The 20,189-nt window shown below is 37.0% G+C and overlaps 1 protein-coding gene across 4 annotated transcripts in view; it reads right to left on the bottom strand.

The window, feature by feature from the left end:
* Positions 1 to 20,189, bottom strand: part of NLGN1 (neuroligin 1) — a 297,081-nt gene that overhangs the window by 180,731 nt on the left and 96,161 nt on the right. For all 4 annotated transcript variants that reach the window (XM_053986500.1, XM_053986502.1, XM_053986503.1 and 1 more), the window contains one exon: positions 10,511 to 10,663. In XM_053986500.1, coding sequence (XP_053842475.1) covers positions 10,511 to 10,663 — 153 coding nt within the window. The remainder of the gene's footprint in view (positions 1 to 10,510; positions 10,664 to 20,189) is intronic.

The raw sequence follows: 20,189 nt of genomic DNA, 5'->3' as shown, positions 1-20,189 counted from the left end.
GGAAAAGAAATGTGTGCATTGTTTTAAAGCCATTTAAGAATGGAAACTTAAATTTGAAATTGTGATCATTACTTCTACAGCATCTACCTAGAAAAACTGCAAAGATGAAATTCAGGCACTTCCACAGATGTTGAATTTTGTTGTTGCTGGAAAATGCAGTTAAAATCTTGTATTTTTCAATAACATATTTAAAGCACATCTTTAGCTGGAGGGAACCCACATGAGAAAAGCTCTGTGCTAGCAAGGTAGTTGTCAAGTGATTTCTTTGTTATCAGGTAGAAAATAAATGAAATAGTGAGTACCTTTCCATTTTAAGTTATCTTTAATAGGAATTCAAGAACCTAATGATAATGAAAAGCCAAACAATGTGCATCCAAACAGCTATCAGGTACAATGACAGGAGAAGCTCAGCGATGAAAGGGGCTTTAAGCTTTGAACACACAGGCTGGGCAAGCCCATAAAGTATCAAAAGAGAAAATTATAAGTAATAAAATTATAGAATGGTTTGGGTTGGAATGAGCCTTAAATATCATGTAGTTCCATCCTCTGCCATGGGCAGGGACACCTTCCACTATCCCAGGTTGCTCCAAGTGCCATCCAACCTGTCCATGGACACTTCCAGGGATCCAGGGGCATCCACAGCTTCTCCGGCACCCTGTGCCAGGGCCTGCCCACCCTCACAGGAGAGAATTTTTTCTGATATCTGACATAAACCTACTCTCAGTTTGAGGCCATTCCCCCTTGATTTCTCATTCCAGGCCCTTGTGAAAGGTCTCTCTCAATTTCTGTAGCCCCTTCAGGTGGTGGGAAGCCACAATTAGGTCACTTTGAAGGCTTCAGAGTTGAAGGCTGAAAAAACCCAATCCTCACAATCTTTCCCCATAGGAGAGGTAAATGATCAGGAAAAAATGGTGGAAAGAAAGTTAATATTCCTTTTAATGTGAATATTTCACTTTCAGTCCACCATAATTTAGCCATCCTTGTTAAGAACTATATCATGGCAAAAGGAAAATATTTAGAGAACACTTTTCAAGAGGCACGTAATAATGAAGTGCGTAATTATAACATCCCCAGGGAGCTCAGGAGTGCATTTTACAGGGTCATTAATATGGTTCATGGGTAGCTGAAAGCACATGGCCTTTGGCCCCACAGCACACAGGGGGCCCAGTGGAGGACACCCCGTGGTGTCACTGCTTCAGTAAAACCTCGCAAAGATGAAATGCAAACCCATCTCCAGTGGAGACACGGCATTTTCCTGGAGCTGAAAGGAAAATTTCAGTCAGAGAAGCAAAGCAATTAATGTGTGATAAAATACACCAACAAGTAGAGATGGGAACAAACATTTTGGGAAAAAAATTCATTTCCCTGTGTGTTTCCTGTTGGAATCAGTGAGATGTCACAAATAAGTGCTTGCCAAACTCATGGGATGTTGGAACCTAACAAACCAGCTTAGGGATATGTTTGCCTAATATTTTTGGAATTATTTGGAGCAATATGGCGTTCTGCCTCCTTTCTTTTAATATGTTGTGCTTTTGTAATGAACATTCTTTAATAGGAAAATAAATAGTAAAGAAATTTGTCAGCATACTTATGGCAATTTAAGATCCCTCAACTCAAATCCTGGTGGAAAGCCTTGAGAAAATGAACAAATTATAATGACTAAGGGAGAGTTCATAAAAAAAAAAAACAACCAAGAGATGACAAAAATACAGCAAAAGTTATTTTTAAAATCTTGAGTGTTTAGTGAGTCTCTCATACAAAGACTGCTCAAACCTCTTTCATTCTATTTCATTAGGATGTTGAAAAAATAGTGAGAAATTATTGCAGAACAATGAAAAAAGTCAGTAAGATTTATCTCTCAAGCAATAAATCCCCTGAAACATGGAGGATATATTTCAAACTCTTAATTAAAGTGTATAAGTGATCTTTCTTTTCTCAAAAATATTTTTAGCTTGCAACATATACAACACAAGATATATTCAAAATAGTTTTACAAATGCATTAGTATCTAGTATATATATTTGCTGGAAGGCAATTTTCATACTTTGCTTAACAAGGGATATTAACCAATATACAACATTTCCTCTGGCCTTTCAGAGACTTTCACGTAGCAGTTTTTCATGCAATAATGTATTCAAACGCACTTTTTGCCAAAATAATATTTATTTGCCAGTACATCTTGGGAAATAAGAAATCAGAAATCAAACAACAATCTCCCATATATTCTCCATTAGAAGGTAATGCAAATTGCAAATTTTTTACTGTAGTATTTTCTAGGTTGGCTGAAGCAGGCATTTACACATGGATCAGACATTAAATAGACGAAAAAATTTAGGACTCTCTCTCTTGCCAGTACTGCTGCCAAGAGAGTTTTGTACCTCTAGATCTATTGTTCACATTACTCTTTTTAACTATTAAAAAGTGCTGCTACAACCTTAAAATACAGATCTTGTTCAACAGACTCAAAAATATCAAGGTGCTACATCAAGGAAGTATCAGAATAATATTTGATCTAGTACCCATATATGTAAACTAATTTGCACATAAGAAAACTCAAAAATGAGGAATTTTATGCAATTGAAATCTGTGAAAAATGAGAGCAATATTTGCAATGGAAATCCCTGTCAAGTTATTTATTGCTTCCAAAGCCCCACAGTATACAGAAGTGCTTAATTTAAGCTTCAGAAAACTATTTTAATATATGTAATTAAATGCCTTCAACTGGGAATTTAGAAATATTCTGTCTACTTGTCCTGCTACTTCTAGCATAAACGTTGAAAGAATTTTAATTCACCTTTTTTTCTGGGCATGAATTACAGCTGCATAAAACTCAGGAGTGCAGAGTTCCCGACCCACCAAGGCTGAGCACAGACCTAACTTAACTGCTGAGCTGCAGAGTATTTCTTAATGTCTTCCTGCTTGGGTTGAAAAACAGAATATTGGGAACTCAGAGGATTATTTCTGTGTGGGAATGCTGAGCAGTGAGATACAAATTGCATAAAAATCCCAATTTATCCCCACCTCTTGGCTTACAGTCAGGCAGATCCTTTCCTGGGAAGTTTGGCATGCTGGCAAAGGCAGAGCAGCCTAAATTCTCTGCCTCTAAGGATGGGGCCAAATGTGGCTCCCCAAGAAGTCTCCCATCCCATCACAAGAAAACCAAAGGCTTAGGATACTGTAAAGTGAAAAATACAGGCACGGCTGAAACATTAAGAATACAGTAGATTTAAGATTTTGCATGGGGATCAGTGATGGACCAAAAGTAATGTGGTCAGATATTACTTGGAGCAAAGTGAAGGTAGTTACACATAGCTAGATGATAAAAATTACAAATAACATCATGTAGGGTCAAAGATTTTCACCTTTTTTTTTTTTTTTTTTTTTGAGTCTGTAAGGTATTTATATCTTGTCTTCAGTGAGTGCTTTCTCCTTCCTATTTTGCAAATATTATCATGCTGAAGTTTATTCTGCTCTCAAAGATAAATCTGCTATTTAGAAAAACTGGGATACTTTTATTATATGATCAAATATCGATGAAGGAAATTTATCTCACCAAAAAGTAATTTTTCTTGACAGAAATGACACAAACTGCTCTTATGCCAAAATGAATAGTTTCAAAGTTTGCTATTTGTTATTTTTCTGTTTACCAAAAAAGATGTCTAGAACATCAGAATAAACATGTTATTTAAAATGTGCCTGTACCAAGATAGAAACCTATTCAATGGCAAATAAAATTATGTCTTTGTGCCCTAAAAAATAGGGAAGCTGGTGTGTGTATGCATCTATCCAAGCAGGTGGATAATGTCAATTGGCTGTGCTAGAAAAAGCACAAATAGAAAAGAAATGGTTCATTTCAAGAGTGCACTATTTATCCAGGGTTCCCATTTCATAAATATCTTGCCTGCTGTGCTTTGCAGTTGACCCTTTAAAGATCTCTAGTCAATAACCCATTGTTTACCTCATATCCATTTTGTCATTTTGGTGGTACAGACCCAAGTGTGGAAATCTTCCTTTCTCTGCTCCACTGCATACCCCACCTCCCTTTGGCTGGCATTAATTCACAAAAAAAAAAAAAAAAAAAAAAAAAAAAAAACCCACAAAAAATATCATTAATGACAGCAGGTCTGAGATTTGAATGCCAATTCTATTAATGGACCTAAGAAATTAGGACACTGCAAACCTAGATGAGCATGCCTGGGCCTCCTGCCCTGAGGTTACCTGCTATATTAAATAAGAATTGTCTAATACATTTTTAGAATTCTAAGGATGTGTAAATCAGCCCTTGGGAAGTACAGCACCAGGGGGAATAGATAACTGCAGTAGTCTCCCTATCTTAACTCCTTCTATTTATCTAGAATCAAATTCATTTGGAGGGCTTCATACCAAGACTCTGTGATGCCCTAGGCTAAGGTGGGATCAGATCAGACCTTCTGGATACCTTGTCTACTGTGCAATCCTAAAATACTAAACTTAAAATACTAAAATTTCATCTATAGCTGAAGGAAAACTGTTATGAAGCTGCCAGGGATCCCTAAAAGTATTTGTAGATTAACATTCCTTGCATGTTCTTGCACTTCAGAAAACTTGAATGATTTTTGACTGCACATTTTGATGTGTTTTGCTATTAATTTTCCATCTTTACTTTCAATGTAATGTACTTTTAATTAGGCAATAATATATAATCTTCTGCTCATCTATCACTTTTACTGAAACATCTTAGGAAATGGATAATAGAAAAGAGGCTCATCAGAGACCCTTTAGAGGTGCAGCAAAGCTAGAATAAAATGCCATCTTCTGACAGTACCTTTAAGGTTTCATAAAAAGATAATGGATGTGCTTGTCACCAAAGCTAATGATCAAACATTTTCCCACTTTTACTGGATATTAAATTGTGAACTATAAAAGAAAACCCCACAGTCTAAGCAATGTAGGAAAAAGAGTCTTTGTACATTTTGTATCCCCTTTGATATCTAACTAACATAAACCTTCTTACTGCACTGTTACTTTCACTGGATAGCCACTATGCCATGAGATGCTTACTTTTACTGAAGTGAAAAGGCTTCTTTTCAGGAGAGACAACTCTCCAGGTTGCAGAAAAATAACATAATAGGCTATATTTGCAAAAATACTTAAGTGAAACAAAACACTAGCTCATCACAATATCGTTATAAAGTTGACCAGAGCTTTTTATTCTCATATGAAGCAATTTTGAAAGTGTTATATCTAAATGTTATACATTATTTTGAATCATATTTTTAATCCTCTTTTTAATATTTTCAGTAGTGTTACCATGCTGCCAAAAGAAAGAGCAAGGCAGTAAAAAAACCCATCCAAACTATGTGATGGAGGCAATACAAAGTAAATCATTATCAAAATTAGGGTGAATCAAATTAACAAATTTGACAAATCAGAGTAAGAGTAAAAAAGCAGATCTAGTTTGAAAGCAATGGGGAAAAATGATGCTATGTTATTCTATTTTAAAACATAAAAGTATTAAAACAAAACAAGAAAGTACCTTCTAGTCAATCCCAATGGAATTAGACTCCTGAAATAGGCAGGTACTTCCACGTTGCACTGAAGTAGCTTTATAATATATTCTCATCTCTGTGACCTGCAAATGGTCAGCTGATAAATCTTCATCCCATGAAAAGGTTCACCAGGCTGCATTCTGGAATTGCCATAGTCCTGATGCACATAAACTTGCTCATAAAGGAAAGGTTGTGCTTTACTTTTCTGGCCTCTTGGGAATGTGCAGCTCCTTGCTGAGAGCAGGATGGATGAGGGCAGAGATTCTGGGCTTGGCAGAGGTTGCCCAGCACTTACTGCAGGGCTGTGTCCTTGTATTTCATGCACCCCTTTGGCCAATAAGAGGTTGCAGGTTGGCATCATTCTGCCCAGCAGAAATGGGTGTTCAAACCTGAGGTATTTTCCTCATGTATCCAGACACACCGCAACAAAACATTTTATGGCATGATAAGACTCATTCTCTGTCACTAATTTATCCATAAAGCTGCAACAGTCACTAAAAAAGTTAAGAAAGGGCTTTTGTGACAGCATTTTTTGCTTTGTTCTGTTTTCTGTCACTAATGTGTGTTTTATTTGGCATGAACACTGCAGCCCAGCACAGCTGGCTCACACAACACACTACTGAAAAATGGAATTTTGGGCTGGAAAACAGAACAGAATTCTAAGAACAGCTCTTCTCAGAAGCAGTTCTGTACAGGAGGAGCAAATACCTTTCCAGTACCCTCGTTCTTCATCACATCACTTCAAATTATGGGCAACCAGGTTCTGTCTCAAGGGGATGCCCTGCACTGAAGAGCCCCATTGATTTCAGTGCAGTTATTTGGGAAATAATGTACTGAGTAATGTTATCAGAGCTTGCAGTCTGCTGCAGTGACTTTACTTGCAGCATTAAAAGTACCAACTGGAAAAAAAAATTGAAGTAGAGGAACACCTGGATAAGTGTTTTCTATTCAGTAATCCCAGAAAATACTCTCAAACTAGAGGGTGACAGTATAAATGCAAGACTAAATGACAGTAAGGGTTCCTATACTCCCCTTAAAAGGGAAAATTTCATATAATTAAAGAAGACATAATGAGGACAATCTCACTCATGGGTTTGCTTCCATTTTGACATGAAGATTGGTCTCAAAGTTTAGGAAGTTTGCCTTCCCAAGGCAGACATTATGAATGCCTAACAGAAAATACAAAATACAGACAATTTTTCCTTTTTATTTATTACCACCCTTGGAATGACAATTTACTGTTTCTGTAGGGACAACCACTGCCTCTTAAAGAGGAAAAAATGAGAAATTTAAAGCAGTGCTCAAACTAAAGATTTCTCTAAGTCATTATTTCTTCTCTCTGTTCAGTTTGTGAGCTTCAATACAAATGCTTTTTCTCTATTAAAGTTCTATTAATGTCCTGTGGCTTAAAGATAACCAAGAACAAAGAGTATCAATTAATAAAATGAAGAAACAAATTCCCAGTTAGCATGAATCAGCTTTCTCCTTTCTCTCCACTATTGAAATTTAAAGCAGTAGTAGCCAACGGTGACCCAAAGCATTCTCCTTCTCTAAATAAACCTTTCATAAGAAAGAACACAGAAAACAGCACTGGCAGTATTAAATCTGTCCATCATGATCTTTTCTGGATGTTGAATAGACTCCTTTTATAAATCTTTTCCATTTTCTTAATGAAAATGAAATAAAATGCTCCTGCTTTTTACCAGGTGGATATATATTGAGCAAACATTTAACATCTCTTATCAGCTGAGTTTAAAATTCAAACTTGTCTTCATATCTGTCCTTTCCCAAAAAAGAAGCCATAAAGATATATCTGCACTGGCCTTCAAGGCTATTAGACTGCTTCTGCAGTATTCCTTCTTGGTGAAATTGTTTGCACAAGACTTGCATTCAGAAAGAATCTAAAGAAGACATAGTGTGTTTCCAATGGCTTCTTATTCACTAGTCCCCAGCTTCCCAGGGCAAGCAGTTCTCTTTTCCATCATCTTTATCTAAGGACTGTTTCTAACAGACTTTCATCCTCAGACTTGTTTCAAAGATAAAATTGGGCCAGGGAACTCACCAGGGCTTTGGGTTTTGGTTGGATTGTTTGGTTAGTGTATTTTGTTATTTTGTTTTGGTTTTGGCTTTTGTTTTTATTTTTATTTTAGATGCACTTGCTCCATCATTCTTTAATTTTTAAATGGAGTTCACTTTTAAGCATTTTCTAACATTTTATTTAGAAGTAAATCTTGCATCTCAAAAAAACACAGCTCCTCAAGGAGATTAGTCCATAAAATAAGGGATCTTTCAACTCAGAATAAACAGGAAAATAATCGGAACTGCATCAAAAGCTGTCTACTGTGGACTTAATAGTAATACTGTATGGAATCTAATATCAAAACACATCCCCAGTCCCATCACAATTGGTCTGGAAGAAGATGTTACTATTTCAGCTCTAAACATTTATTGAATGGTAATTATTTATCAGTTTATTTGTTTAAGAAAAGTTGACATCTTGGTGAAACAATGGCAGATGACTCGCAGATATCACCTTTATAAAGACATCTATCCACAAAAGTCTGATACAAGAAACCAGATCAACATGTGAAAGGGAGAAGACAGATCTTATTTCATCCCTACATCTTCTCATGTAATTAATAATTCCTTAAATTTTCCTTCTGCCTGCAAAGCCAGGCATTTCACACAGTGGTGAAGGGATATCCAGGTATCCCACAGGCACCAGTCTGTGGAGCTGGACCTCTCACCTTGTGAGATATGATCAGGAAAGGGAAGCTGAGAATTTTTCCCTGTGCTTTTGAAAATCCATATCTTAACGTGACCGCAAAGGGTAACATTCTGCTGGATCAAGGAGGAACAAGAGTTTCAAAATATCAAAAAGAGCTGATATCTACTATGATTCTGCACAGTCCTACTTTGATGGTATCTGTAGATTACAAACAAGGAAAAGCAGGAAAAATTTTAACTGATCAGACTTTCTTTTCTGATTGTTGCTGTTTCTCCACTACCTATTTAATCATACATCATCATTATTTATTTAATACATGGCAGATAGGCATTGCACCGAATACAATAGATGTGTATGACTTCTACATAAACAGCATTGGTTTTACTGAGAAAACCCTGCAAACCTGTTACAGGGTTTGCAGAACGTAGTATCAAGTATTCATACCAATCACTGGCTTCTGCTGTGAATTTTAGAGGTTTTACTGTAATAGGTCCCACTTAAAATAAAATCAGCTCTTTGACCCTTGAGGCTCAGTAAAGACCATGAAACTCAAAGAATCACAATGACCAAAAATGAAATCCTCCTAAGCTGATGAGATGTTAGCTGGGGGTTACCTCATGATCAGTGTTAATTTACAAGTGCAAAAAACATTATCATCAACAAAGGTATATTAATTTTCATCTTTCAAGCAACTAGACCTTTTAAACACTGCAATTACTAATGACTTAGGAATCAAACTAAATAATATACAAAAATAAACAGCCCTTTCAGATAATAGACACTTTCTATTTTACTGGCATATAATACAGAGAAATATTGTTTGAGACATCAAAAACAGGCACTGGTGCCAAACTGAAATGTTGATTAGAGGCACAGGTAGCAGATTATTAACTGCTGTACTAATGTGTGTCCAGGACTTGAAGTCATCACATAATTAGAAAACAGGAGGAAGAAAACCACACAAAATACCAGAACTTCCTTTCTTAAAGTGTTACCTCACAAATGAAACCTCCAGTACCAAGGAAATAAGTCCAGACAATAATAGTTATGATATCTCTGGAAATTATTCAGTCCCTTGTAAAACACAATCACAGTAGACTAAATTCAAAATCTAAAGTCAAAATCCATTCCCTCCCCCTGAAATTAGGAAGTCAAATTTTTAACAAAAAGGAAATGTTGGAAGATAATTACCCAGATGAGCAAAGCAGAACCAATGCATTTGGGGACTGTAACCAAATTCAAAACACCAAGAACAGAGCAATGACAAAAACCAGTAATGCAAAAGTAAAGCAGAGTAGCAGACATTTGAAAATAAAATTGACTGGTCTTCAGAATAAGTTCTCTGCTGTTACAGGTGTTACAGGGAATGCCCTTATACCTGTGTAAGTATTCTGAAGTTACTGTTCTGATCTCCATTCTATCCCAGGACCCAACTCCTGCTTTCAGGAGCTTTGGCATGCAATAGTTTGGTGGAATCTGCAGAACCCCCTAACAATCATACTGTCTCAAGGGCTGGTGGACTTTATCATGCATGTGACTATTCTGAGAAAATAGCAGAGTAATTTTTTTTCCATAAATACAAGGTACCAGAGGGAGACCACACACCTCTACCAACAGCACGAGCACGTTCTATTGAATGAATTTGAAACAATCAAAGGTAAGTCTTTCATTCTCTAATTCATTATCTGGAAAAGAAATACTGGAGGTACTTGAATGACACCCATACCACTTCTCAAAACCACAATGAAGCTCAAAACAAACACATAAAAAGATGCTTTCATAAGATCCTTCACTTTTTCAAAGCATGAAAAAATCGTGGTACTTAAAAGTTAGTCTCTTTCATTCCAATAGCAAACCCTACTCTTTATGGCTTAAAAGTGGCTTAAAAGTTTTTTAAAAATTAATTTACTTGTCTATGAATTAAAGCATCAGTGTTATTCACAGAAACAAACAAACAAACAAACAAACAAAAAAAAAAAAAAAAAAAAAAAAAAAAAAAGAAAGAACCCCTTCTGCCTGGATAGCTCAGCAATGGGAATACCTGTTTCATGCAGCATGCTCTTCCAGCAGGCTCTTCCAGAAAATACCTGCAATGTCGTTATATCTTATCCCCAGAATACAAACCTTATATTTGACAAAGAAAATTTAAAAATACTTCTTGTCTCTCTTCTGCCTTTTTTAAAGTACATTCTCACATATAATATGAATTGCATTGCAGATAGCAGGGATTAGTGGAAAGCTGAAAGCTTCTTACCAAGTACCCCAAGGCGATAGTTGACTGTGATGACTATCACATTCCCATAACTTGCTAGAACACTGCCATCATATAAATTTCCAGTGCCTTCCATGTAGGACCCTCCGTGAATATACACCATCACAGGCTTAGGTCCCCCACTGTCCCGAATGTCTGGAAAAAATATTAAGACACATTTTATCTCAAGAAAGCACCAAAGAAGATACATGCAATATTTTAATTTTTAAATTTTATTTTAGTGAGGTTATCTTTTTCTCGAAGTGTTTCTCAAGCAACATCTTTTACATAAGGAAATGGGCAGGTGGGCACAAGTGTTCCTTTGTGGCTTGCTCGTAACTAAACCTCCTGTTTTTGAAACACTCTGAAAAGCAGAAAGGAACTGAAAATGGTAACATGTTTGCTCAAATGCAGTGAGACACTGCTCTGACCCTGCTGAATTGGGTGTCTTCTAGGTAATGCCTACTAACATAAGAGTGAGCTCATTTTGGCTGAACGCTTCTGAAAGCTCAGTGCAACTTTCTGTTCTCTAAGCTAAGGGAAATCCAACATAGTAAGGAAAAGATTTCTGCTCATACATAAAAGTATAGGTTTCTTCCAGTCCACTAATTTGTAAAAGGGGTGTACAAACAGCTGTCTTTGGATGGATCTGAAGTTTGAGTTCAAAAAGTACTTGAAAGTTGTTTAGCACTTAGAGCTTGAATTCAGATTATTGATAACTTCAGGGTAGCCAGAAGTTTAAGGTGCATGGGTACTTCTTAATTTCCTAAATCATGAAAAGGACTGAATATTTGAAAAAAATAACTGCCTGAAACAGTACTGAAAAATCCCCACCTGCCTTCAAAAAAATTGCAAGACTCTGAAAACTGACATCAAAGGCAGGGAACAGTTTTAAAATGTTAGAAGCTCTCAGACAACAAAATTAGATATTGTCTTACTGTTTTGAGCTTGGATTTAGGTATCCCTCCATCCTCAAACAGTCCTATTTGCAAATGGATGCATCTACTCAGAATAAAATTTTGGATATATGAACAGTGTTACTCCTCTTGAGGAGAATTGTTCTTGAGTACCAATTCAAAATAGTTAGTATGGGCTGATATGTTTTTAAAAGTTAGGGATTTTCTGTTGGACAGGAAATAAATCAGCTTAGGTGTAAATTTAAACTCTTACATCTGATTAAATTGCATTTTGTTCTGATTTACTGGATGCCTGAGTCTCTTCCCCCACCCAAATCTTAATATGCCATACTAGTCCCTCAAAATCAAAAAAGCCAATAGCGAGAGAGCATAGGAAAATTTCCCAGTGATGAACTGCTCTGAACATTCTGATTCAAAACCACTTTTTTTGTCATTATGACAGTTTTCAAGTAACTTCTCTGATTGCTTCCTTCAGCGTTTGAAGAAACCTCAGATGTATTGTTTATTCCTTTGATTTGGAGGGATCTTAGCTTAGAAGCTTTCAAGGGAGCTCTCTGCAGAACTGTTGGAATTGTTTCTGAGGCGCTGTAAGGAGTAGGTGGGGGCAGCTACACTAAAAACCCTGCTTTTGGAATCAGTTGAAAAACAGCAGCACAGATGTTTCTCTTTATAAAAAGCCAACTGCTACTATTACTTTTATATTGATTCTGATTTGAAGAAAATGCCAGAACAGTCAAGATCAGAAATTGGATCTTCAATATTGGAAGTACTAGAACAATCACTTATTCAAGACCAAAAAGATGATGAAAGGTTGTGCATGAAATTGCTTGTATTGCTCTCCTTGATTGTGCTTTTAGTGAGGGCTTTCCAACATACAACTTTCAGAGTGAAAAGATACAGATATAATTTATCTTCACTGTCTATAGGATGGAGTTATGAGCTTCTCAGGTTTAGAATCTACACTGAAGAAAAAGTCTTTCCAAATTCATATACTGTTTCCAGTAGATGCTTATTCTTAGTCTATGCTGCCTTTTTTTTTTATATACAAATATGGAAGCAATAATAAATTATTAATCTGAAATGACTGTGTGACTGTTCCCAGCAGAAATTGTACACAGTTAATTGTATGCTTGATGGTAACACAGGGGGAAACTGTCTCAGAATTCTTCTTTAATTAAAATTACATAGAATTACAGAGCACCAACTGTGAACAGCAATGAAATGTTGGTATCACTGGCCTGTATATCTGGAAAATAATACTGGAATATTTAGAAAAGAATGAGTGTCCTTTATCTGAGAAATGAAGCACATATTCATGAATAAAAATCTCATAAATAAGAAAGTTATTCTTTGAGTAATTCTGTCTCTACAATATTGTTCTTTTCTTATCCTTGTACAGATTACAGATCAGATGGATCAGGGGAGGCCAGTTTTCAGCTCTGCCTCGGTGCCATGTCAGAGCAAACGACATGCAGAATGAATGTTCCTCATGCTGCTTTGCCAAAGCCATCAGCCATAAGAGGAATGCCTCCTACAAAAGGAAAACTGCATCTGAGTGTCTTGGGCAGTGATCTAGGGCTGGAGACATCAGCCAGGGTATGCAGCTGAGGCTGGTGGCACTTTGGGCTATGGATTATACAAAGCTGTGGAGCTTTTCATGGGAAAAAGAAAGATCACTGCATTTTAGTCAGAGGTTTCATACCCATTGCACTCTACAGCCAGGAATATTTGAAAGGTGCAAATATTCAGCTGGGAGAGTGCTGTTTAAGTACATATGGTATTAGCAACTGAGGTTATTAAATGATAAGATTGAAGGAAGAGAGGAAAAAAAAATCAGATTGTAATCAAGAATTGATTCCTTAAAATGTTCCTCCATGAAAGCTCTCGTCCTTTAAAACTAAACTGGAGGAAGAATTAGGATAATACTCTGTGAGGAGAACACTTTTGTGTATTGGTACAAAAGTGGCAGAAAGATGCACTTTTCAAAAGTGATTATTGAAGTTAAGTGTCCAACTCAATGAAGTAAATAATTGATATTTTTGGTAGTCAGGTACTTTTCAAAACCTGACCATAAATGATATATCCTTCTTTTTTTCCTTCAGGCTGGTGTCAGTCCTTTTTATGCACGTGCTGGAGTGATCTCAGGACACTGTAGTTACATTTTCATATGCAGATTAATAGTTATTCATGGATGCAGATTAATAGTTATTTGTGTTTGTAGCTCATTCTGAACCTGAAGACTTTAGGTGTAAATGTGGCATTTCTGCAAAGGGTAGATTTATAGACTGATTTAATTTAGTTGTGTTCTGCACTTTTATTGCTTTTTATTAAGTGTTGCTTTAATTAAAAACAGATACATTCATCTTTTCAAAGACATAGGCAAAGATAGCACTGCTAAAAATCCTTCTCAAATTCAACTCAGTTCTGGTTTCAGTCACACATAAGATAATTTTTGAGTGCTATGATTTGTTTGGCTTTAAATTGCTAGTTCATAAAACATCTAAGTAGATCTTACTGTACAGCAGAGAATAACCATTTATATTACATATACATTAACTTTCTTGTAATTATTTCTATTATTCATTCTCTTTTGTACCTTTCTGATGTTTGTTGCATCTACTTTTTATGTCTTATCTTAATTGCGTTACAGACAATTTAGGAATGGGGCTGACTTTTATTCTATGTTTGTTATATTACACAACAGGGAACCAGGTCTGACTGTGAATATCAGTCACAATTGTCATATATAACAAAACATAATTATAGCTTCAGTCATTCAAAACTGCTGTGAATTGGCCACGTGATTTAACAAGCATAATCTGCAGGGAACAACCAAAATGGGAAAGGAAAAAAAGCCTACCTTGAGACAACTTCACACAAAAAGATAATTAGTTTAGCACCGATGTCACAGGCATTGCTTTTCTAGATGGCATAAAAAATTGTGACAGCTTGATGCAGATTGTTAAGTAAATCTTGGGCTTTGAACATGAAACACCACTAGAACAGTGGAAAACTTTCAGATTAGTTAGTGCAAAACCTGTGTGTGCCCTCCATAGGGTGCTATGTGGATATGTGAATATGTGTGTAACTCTTCCATAAGCTTTTGTAAAAAATATTTAAGTAGAGCACGGTACCAGTCATTGCTACTCTTAATAATTTTAAAGCCTTTTAACAGCATTTGACCTTTCAGTTTGAATCCATCAGATGCCTTATAGATGCACTAACACTTAATAAACTAGTGCACTTAGTCCTAATATGTAACCATCCATTAATGCCACATTTTTAAAATGAGATATAAAACTAGATACCCTGATATTATTAAAGTAACTATTGAGTTTCTGTGAGGAGTTTCAGATATGTTTTCTATTTTAAAATACAGTCTGCATCCATCAGGCTTCAGACAAATAGAATTCTCTCCCTTTGTTTGTTGTCCTACCTGTCAAACCAGGCAATCATTTTGTGCACTCTCAAACCCTTAAGTACCTTCACCTGAAAATTATTTGAGATCCTGATGGAGGACTATATGAATGCTATCCTAGCATGAAAAAGGCCAAAGCTTTTACTGGTAAACATCTGGAGCAGATTCCCATTAGAGTAGGACCTCAATAGCCAGGTAAGCAGTTATTTTAAATTTTTAAAGGATGATGGTTAGAAATGCAAAAGCTGACAGACTCTTCACTGTACAAGCAATGCTTGGCAGTGCTGAAAGTAAAATGGAGCCCTAAAGAGGTACTTAAATTAAAGGTCTGTCAAAATTTTATCATGCATGTTTTCAAGTATTAATAACATCACCACAGAAATTTGACACAATTTGAGCAGAGTGTCTGTGTGTAAAGGGAAAATATAATCAGCACAATTTAATGTGCAAGTGGCACTGGAAGCTGTACTCTGGAGAGGAAATCACGGAGCTAACATGAATGGGTGACAGGAGGAACACGAATCATGAATTTGGCTATGTGCACCAGTCAACAAGCTCAGCCAAAGTGGTCAGATCTGTGCTCCCCCAGCCTGGCTGGCTCTCGTTGAAGGCTATAATCAAGGCTGGAGCATGTGGTTGCTTTGCAGGGCAGACAAATGTGTTCTGCTGTTTGCTGATCTCCCAAGTCCAAAAATGTGTAACCAGTGCCAGACAGAGAGAGTGCTGCTCCCCCTCTTTCTTACCATGACAGCTGAAGGCAGATGAAATGCCAAACTTGGCATCCCAGAGTATTTCAGTACCAATGGAGTGGCAGGGGGCTGTGGAGAGCCTCAACTCCGCAATGTGTACTCCTTCACTCCAATGGCACTGCAGTCTGTTAGGCATAAGAGGGGATTTGTAAATGAATTCTGTGTCATTAGCAACTTAAAATTTGAGCTGGTTTCTGGCTTTTTTGATTTAAAACATGCTCTGGACCAAGAACTTCCTTCAACAAAGTCCAATAGCCCATACAAGACAGAGGACCAGACTAAATTATGAGAATCATCACAGTTACAGCCTGTGAGCAAACAGCAGCATCTGTTCCTAATCTGTCTCCTTTTCCACAGGAGAAATTGAAAGGGAGGAGGGAAGAGCAGAAGCATCTATCAACTGCAGAGCAGACCCCATTTCTGAGGCATGTGCTCTCAGCAGCAGACATGGTGTCTGCCTTCCTCAGACTTAGCATCTGTATTCTCTCTTTCTAAAAATGGAATAGCAGCATTCCTGTATTGCAGGGGGACACTGTGAGGCTGAATGCATTAAAAGCTGAGAGATGCTCAAACAGCACTGGGGACTAAATAAGGATTTAAGGTTTACAGATTGATGTGCCAGGCAAGGTGTGTATGATAGAGCAGTGGATGAGAATTCATTTGTGAGCAATCCTTCATGGATATTTTATACAACACTCACTACTTAGAAGTCCAGTTCTGATCCCAGAGTACATTGGCTGGTTAATGATTCGTGTTGCCATATTTTAGGTCATGTTTAGGATTTTAGTGGGTAGGAACTAAGGGTAACTGATTTTTGATATTTATTATTTTTTTTTGCCAAATTAAATTATTATCTGACCAAAATTAAGACTAAGACAAGACAATAAGATTAAAATATTTTAATTTTTAAAACTAAGCCTTGTTTCCAGACCAGGGAAGGTACACTTTGTGTAACTGATGAGAAATTTGAAGGTAAACCTTGCATCTGCACTAGATATTGCATAGCTGAAGGTTAGCAAATGGGCAAATCCACCACTGCTATAAAGAGGGAAAGCCCCAGTGCTCACTGGTTGCAAATGCTTTTGCTACTCTTGTTTTTAGTGCCTGCTCAAGTTGTTCAATATTTACTGAAAACAGTAAACAGCAATAGAAGTGTAAGAATGAAAGGGTTAAACAGAAAGAATAATGCATCCAGACTGGGGAAAAAACGGCATTTATATGATTTCTGACTTTTCACACTCATAGAATTTGAAAACACCTTCATTTTTTAAACAGCAAATTTGCAGATCATTAGCTGGTAATGTGCACTACTGCCTTTGGGTCTTTTGAAAACAAAAATGAAAAATGATCTAATTAAGCCTGGTCTACTGGTTGCAGCACATACCAGAGATCCAAGTTTGATTGCTGACTCCAGTGCTTGTGCTGACAAGGTCTGGATCACAACACTGTGGCAGTGGCATGCAGCAGCTGATGGGAGTAGGATTATTGAACAGTGCTTTAAAGGGAAATCTTCTAATCAAACTCAGATATTTGAGTGGCACAACACAAAATGCTCTCCAGATGTTTGCTACAAGCAGATGCTATGGAAGATCTTCTTTAGAAAGATATAATACAATAAATAACATGAGATCTCTGGATTTTTTTATGTAGAGACTGTCCTGAGCATTTTAGAAATCACTGGGCCTTGTTTTTATAACATGGACTCTATGGCTATCTGAAAGCAGTTGTTTTGCACCATGTACAGCTCACTCTCCCTAATGCTCCACTTTCATCATTTAGCATTTCTTTTATTTTTTCCACAGCTGTTTGTTTGAAGGATTTTACACTGCCTAAAATCTACCATACTACAAAAAGTGAAGGCTTTGAAGGACAGGTTAGCAGAAAACTAGCCAGCTAAGGTGACCCTTTGCTTGGCCTCTCTCTTTCCTGCTACTTATACCCAAACACATACGACTAAGTTTGTGAACTCTTTGGTTCTGCACGTGCAACAGGTGCTAGAGTTTCACAAAAGAGCAGGTTCACAAAAATGCAGGACATCTGATCCTCCTTCTCCACTGGGAGATGCGTGGTCTCAGCAGACAGGGCTTCTATCAAGCCAGCAGACATCCCAGCAGTCTTGAGTGTCTAGTGATCATAAAAATTTAAATTTTCCCTGTCTCTCTGTGCCTCTCGGAAGCAGTAAAATTCTAATTACTGCCTGCACTCTTCTATTGGCACAGAAAGGAGAACAAAACTGTCACTTGTACGCCAGAGAAAATTAATCCCAGTCCTATAAATTACAGAGATTTATTAGTGCTGTAAATGTGCTTCTTCCCCTCTAGTTTGACTGCTGTGTTCTTACAGCCCTTCTTCTCTCTCCTACAATTGTCAGAGCAGGAGACAGGTTTTCCCTGACATGGACACTTGTTCTCAGCAGACTGAGATCCCTCCTCTCATCTGAGCCTACCTACTAAGGCACTTTCTGACAGCAACCACTCTCTGCTGAATTTCAGTAAACTGAGGAGTCTCTTTTAAGCAGAGAAGAACTCAACAAACCTGATGTTATTAGCATCTGTCCTGGCAATTATACAGCAATTTAGGAGAGCTGTTAAGGCCCACTGGGTGAATAGCCCAAATTTCAAATGGTTTCTTAAAACATATTGTTAAAACAAGACAGAGTAATTTTTGTAATGACTAATTCACTATCACAGATTTTTAAGATTTCATAAGAATTTCCCTTGCAATATTCTGTCATGGACTCATGTACAAATGTCCTGACTTCATAAAGCTGGGAGGATCTGAATGGTCATAATTAGCTCTGAATAGCAGGTGGCCTGATTTCAGCTGGGATAGAGTTAATTTGTGCACTTAGGGTGAGAATAATGTTGATATTCAGTGGTTGCTCACACCAAGGCAAGGACTTTTCAGCTCCTCACCCCCCCAGCAAGTAAGCTGGGGGGACATGAGAGGTTAGGAGGGGACAGAGCCAGGACAGCTGAGCCCAGCAGGCCAAAGGGAAATTCCAGATATTCCATATCCCATGGCATCATGCTCAGCATGTAACCTGGGGGAAGCTGGCTGGGGGTCACTGCTCAGGAGCTGCTGAACATCTTAGCCAGGGGCTGTGAGCAATTGCTCTGTGCACCACATGTTTGGCATATCCTCATTGTTTTATCACGATTATTGCTATTATTTCATTTAATTTCTGTCATATTAAACTGTCCTTATCTCAATTAATAATTTTACTTTTATATTTCCTTCCCCAGTTCTCTCCCCCAGGGAGGAGTAAGTGACTGGCTCTGTGCTGTTTAGCTGCCTGCTGGCTTAAACCACCACAGGAGAGCTTTCAAAGGAGATTTCCAATTTATCAAAATCATCAAATCTTGCAAATTTTAGCCCAGTTGGTGGGCTTTCATTCACATGCTTAACATACAGATCCAGTAGAGGATCATAAATCAGTCATAAAATTGTGACAAAATCTGTGTTCAATTATTGGGTAAGTTAAATGCTCAATTTTGCCTTCCTTAATCTTTTCTGGAAAGACTCTGCTTCTGTTTAAGTTAAGTAGTTGATGTTATCTGTGATGAAAAACTTCTTAGTAAAGAGCCTTTCAGTCTACAAGTGAAGTTTAATCTTTAGTATCTGGCCAACTTCCCCCTGCCACCCCCAATATGAAGAGAGAAGCTAGCAGCAACTCTACCAGTCCTACATGGTAATTTGTTTTACTCATTGACCATAAACCATACCAAGTGTGTGTTTAAGATTCAGAACTCTGAAGCACATCTACTTGAAGGGATGAGACTGCTCAGGAAAAGAGCCCCTTGTTACCATTTTCATAGCCCTGAAAAAATATCAAATCTGCATAGCTTCATGATCAACAGACATAATTTATGAACAGAATAATATGCTTGACATTTCAAACTTTTGATTTGACTTGGTAATAGGGTTTTCTAAGGGTCAGCTCAAGTAGATCAGCATCTTTGTATGCTTGCAGAAAACAGAAGAGATCAGTTTGTTCTAGTTTTAATTTAGCTCCACAAAGCTTCACCAACAGGCAGTGCTGCCTCCCTTCTGGAGGGAGGTGAGGTAGCCTTTAATATATTTTGATTTTTTCATTGCAGCCTAAATGCAGATGGGTTGGCATTTGGGGAAGTTCAGTTGCTTAAGAGACACTTTTAAAGAATTTTCTGAATTTTTCCTTTTATAAACGCAATATTTTCTATCTTTATCAAACTGAGATCAGTCAGTGAAAAAAAAGAAACATCTTTGTACTTGGTGAAATACATAGGGTTAGAAAACATGCAAAAAGGTGTACAGAGAAACTTTAAAAGAGTGTTAGTTTAAATTGTATGGACAAAATTCAGTCAAAAGGTGGGATGCAACATATCAAAAGTCCATTTCAAGAAAACAAAAACCCTCCTTTTTAAATATTGTTACTGTTTTGTATCAAAACGTAGAACTTAACAACATTCTTTCTTTTAAAAAATTAAAAATATATATGTATAACAACAAGCAAGAAGACAAAACACATCAAAAATGGGAATTAAAAAAACAAAAAAACTCTTCAAAAGAAGACAAGAAGTCAAAAAAAGAGGGGAGAAAAAAGATTTTCAGGGATC

The sequence above is a fragment of the Vidua macroura genome, chromosome 10 (genome assembly GCF_024509145.1).
Source record: "Vidua macroura isolate BioBank_ID:100142 chromosome 10, ASM2450914v1, whole genome shotgun sequence".
Classification (NCBI taxonomy): Eukaryota; Metazoa; Chordata; class Aves; order Passeriformes; family Viduidae; genus Vidua; species Vidua macroura.
Note: the sequence above shows the minus strand (reverse complement) of the source record. Positions and strands in the feature narration are given on the sequence as shown.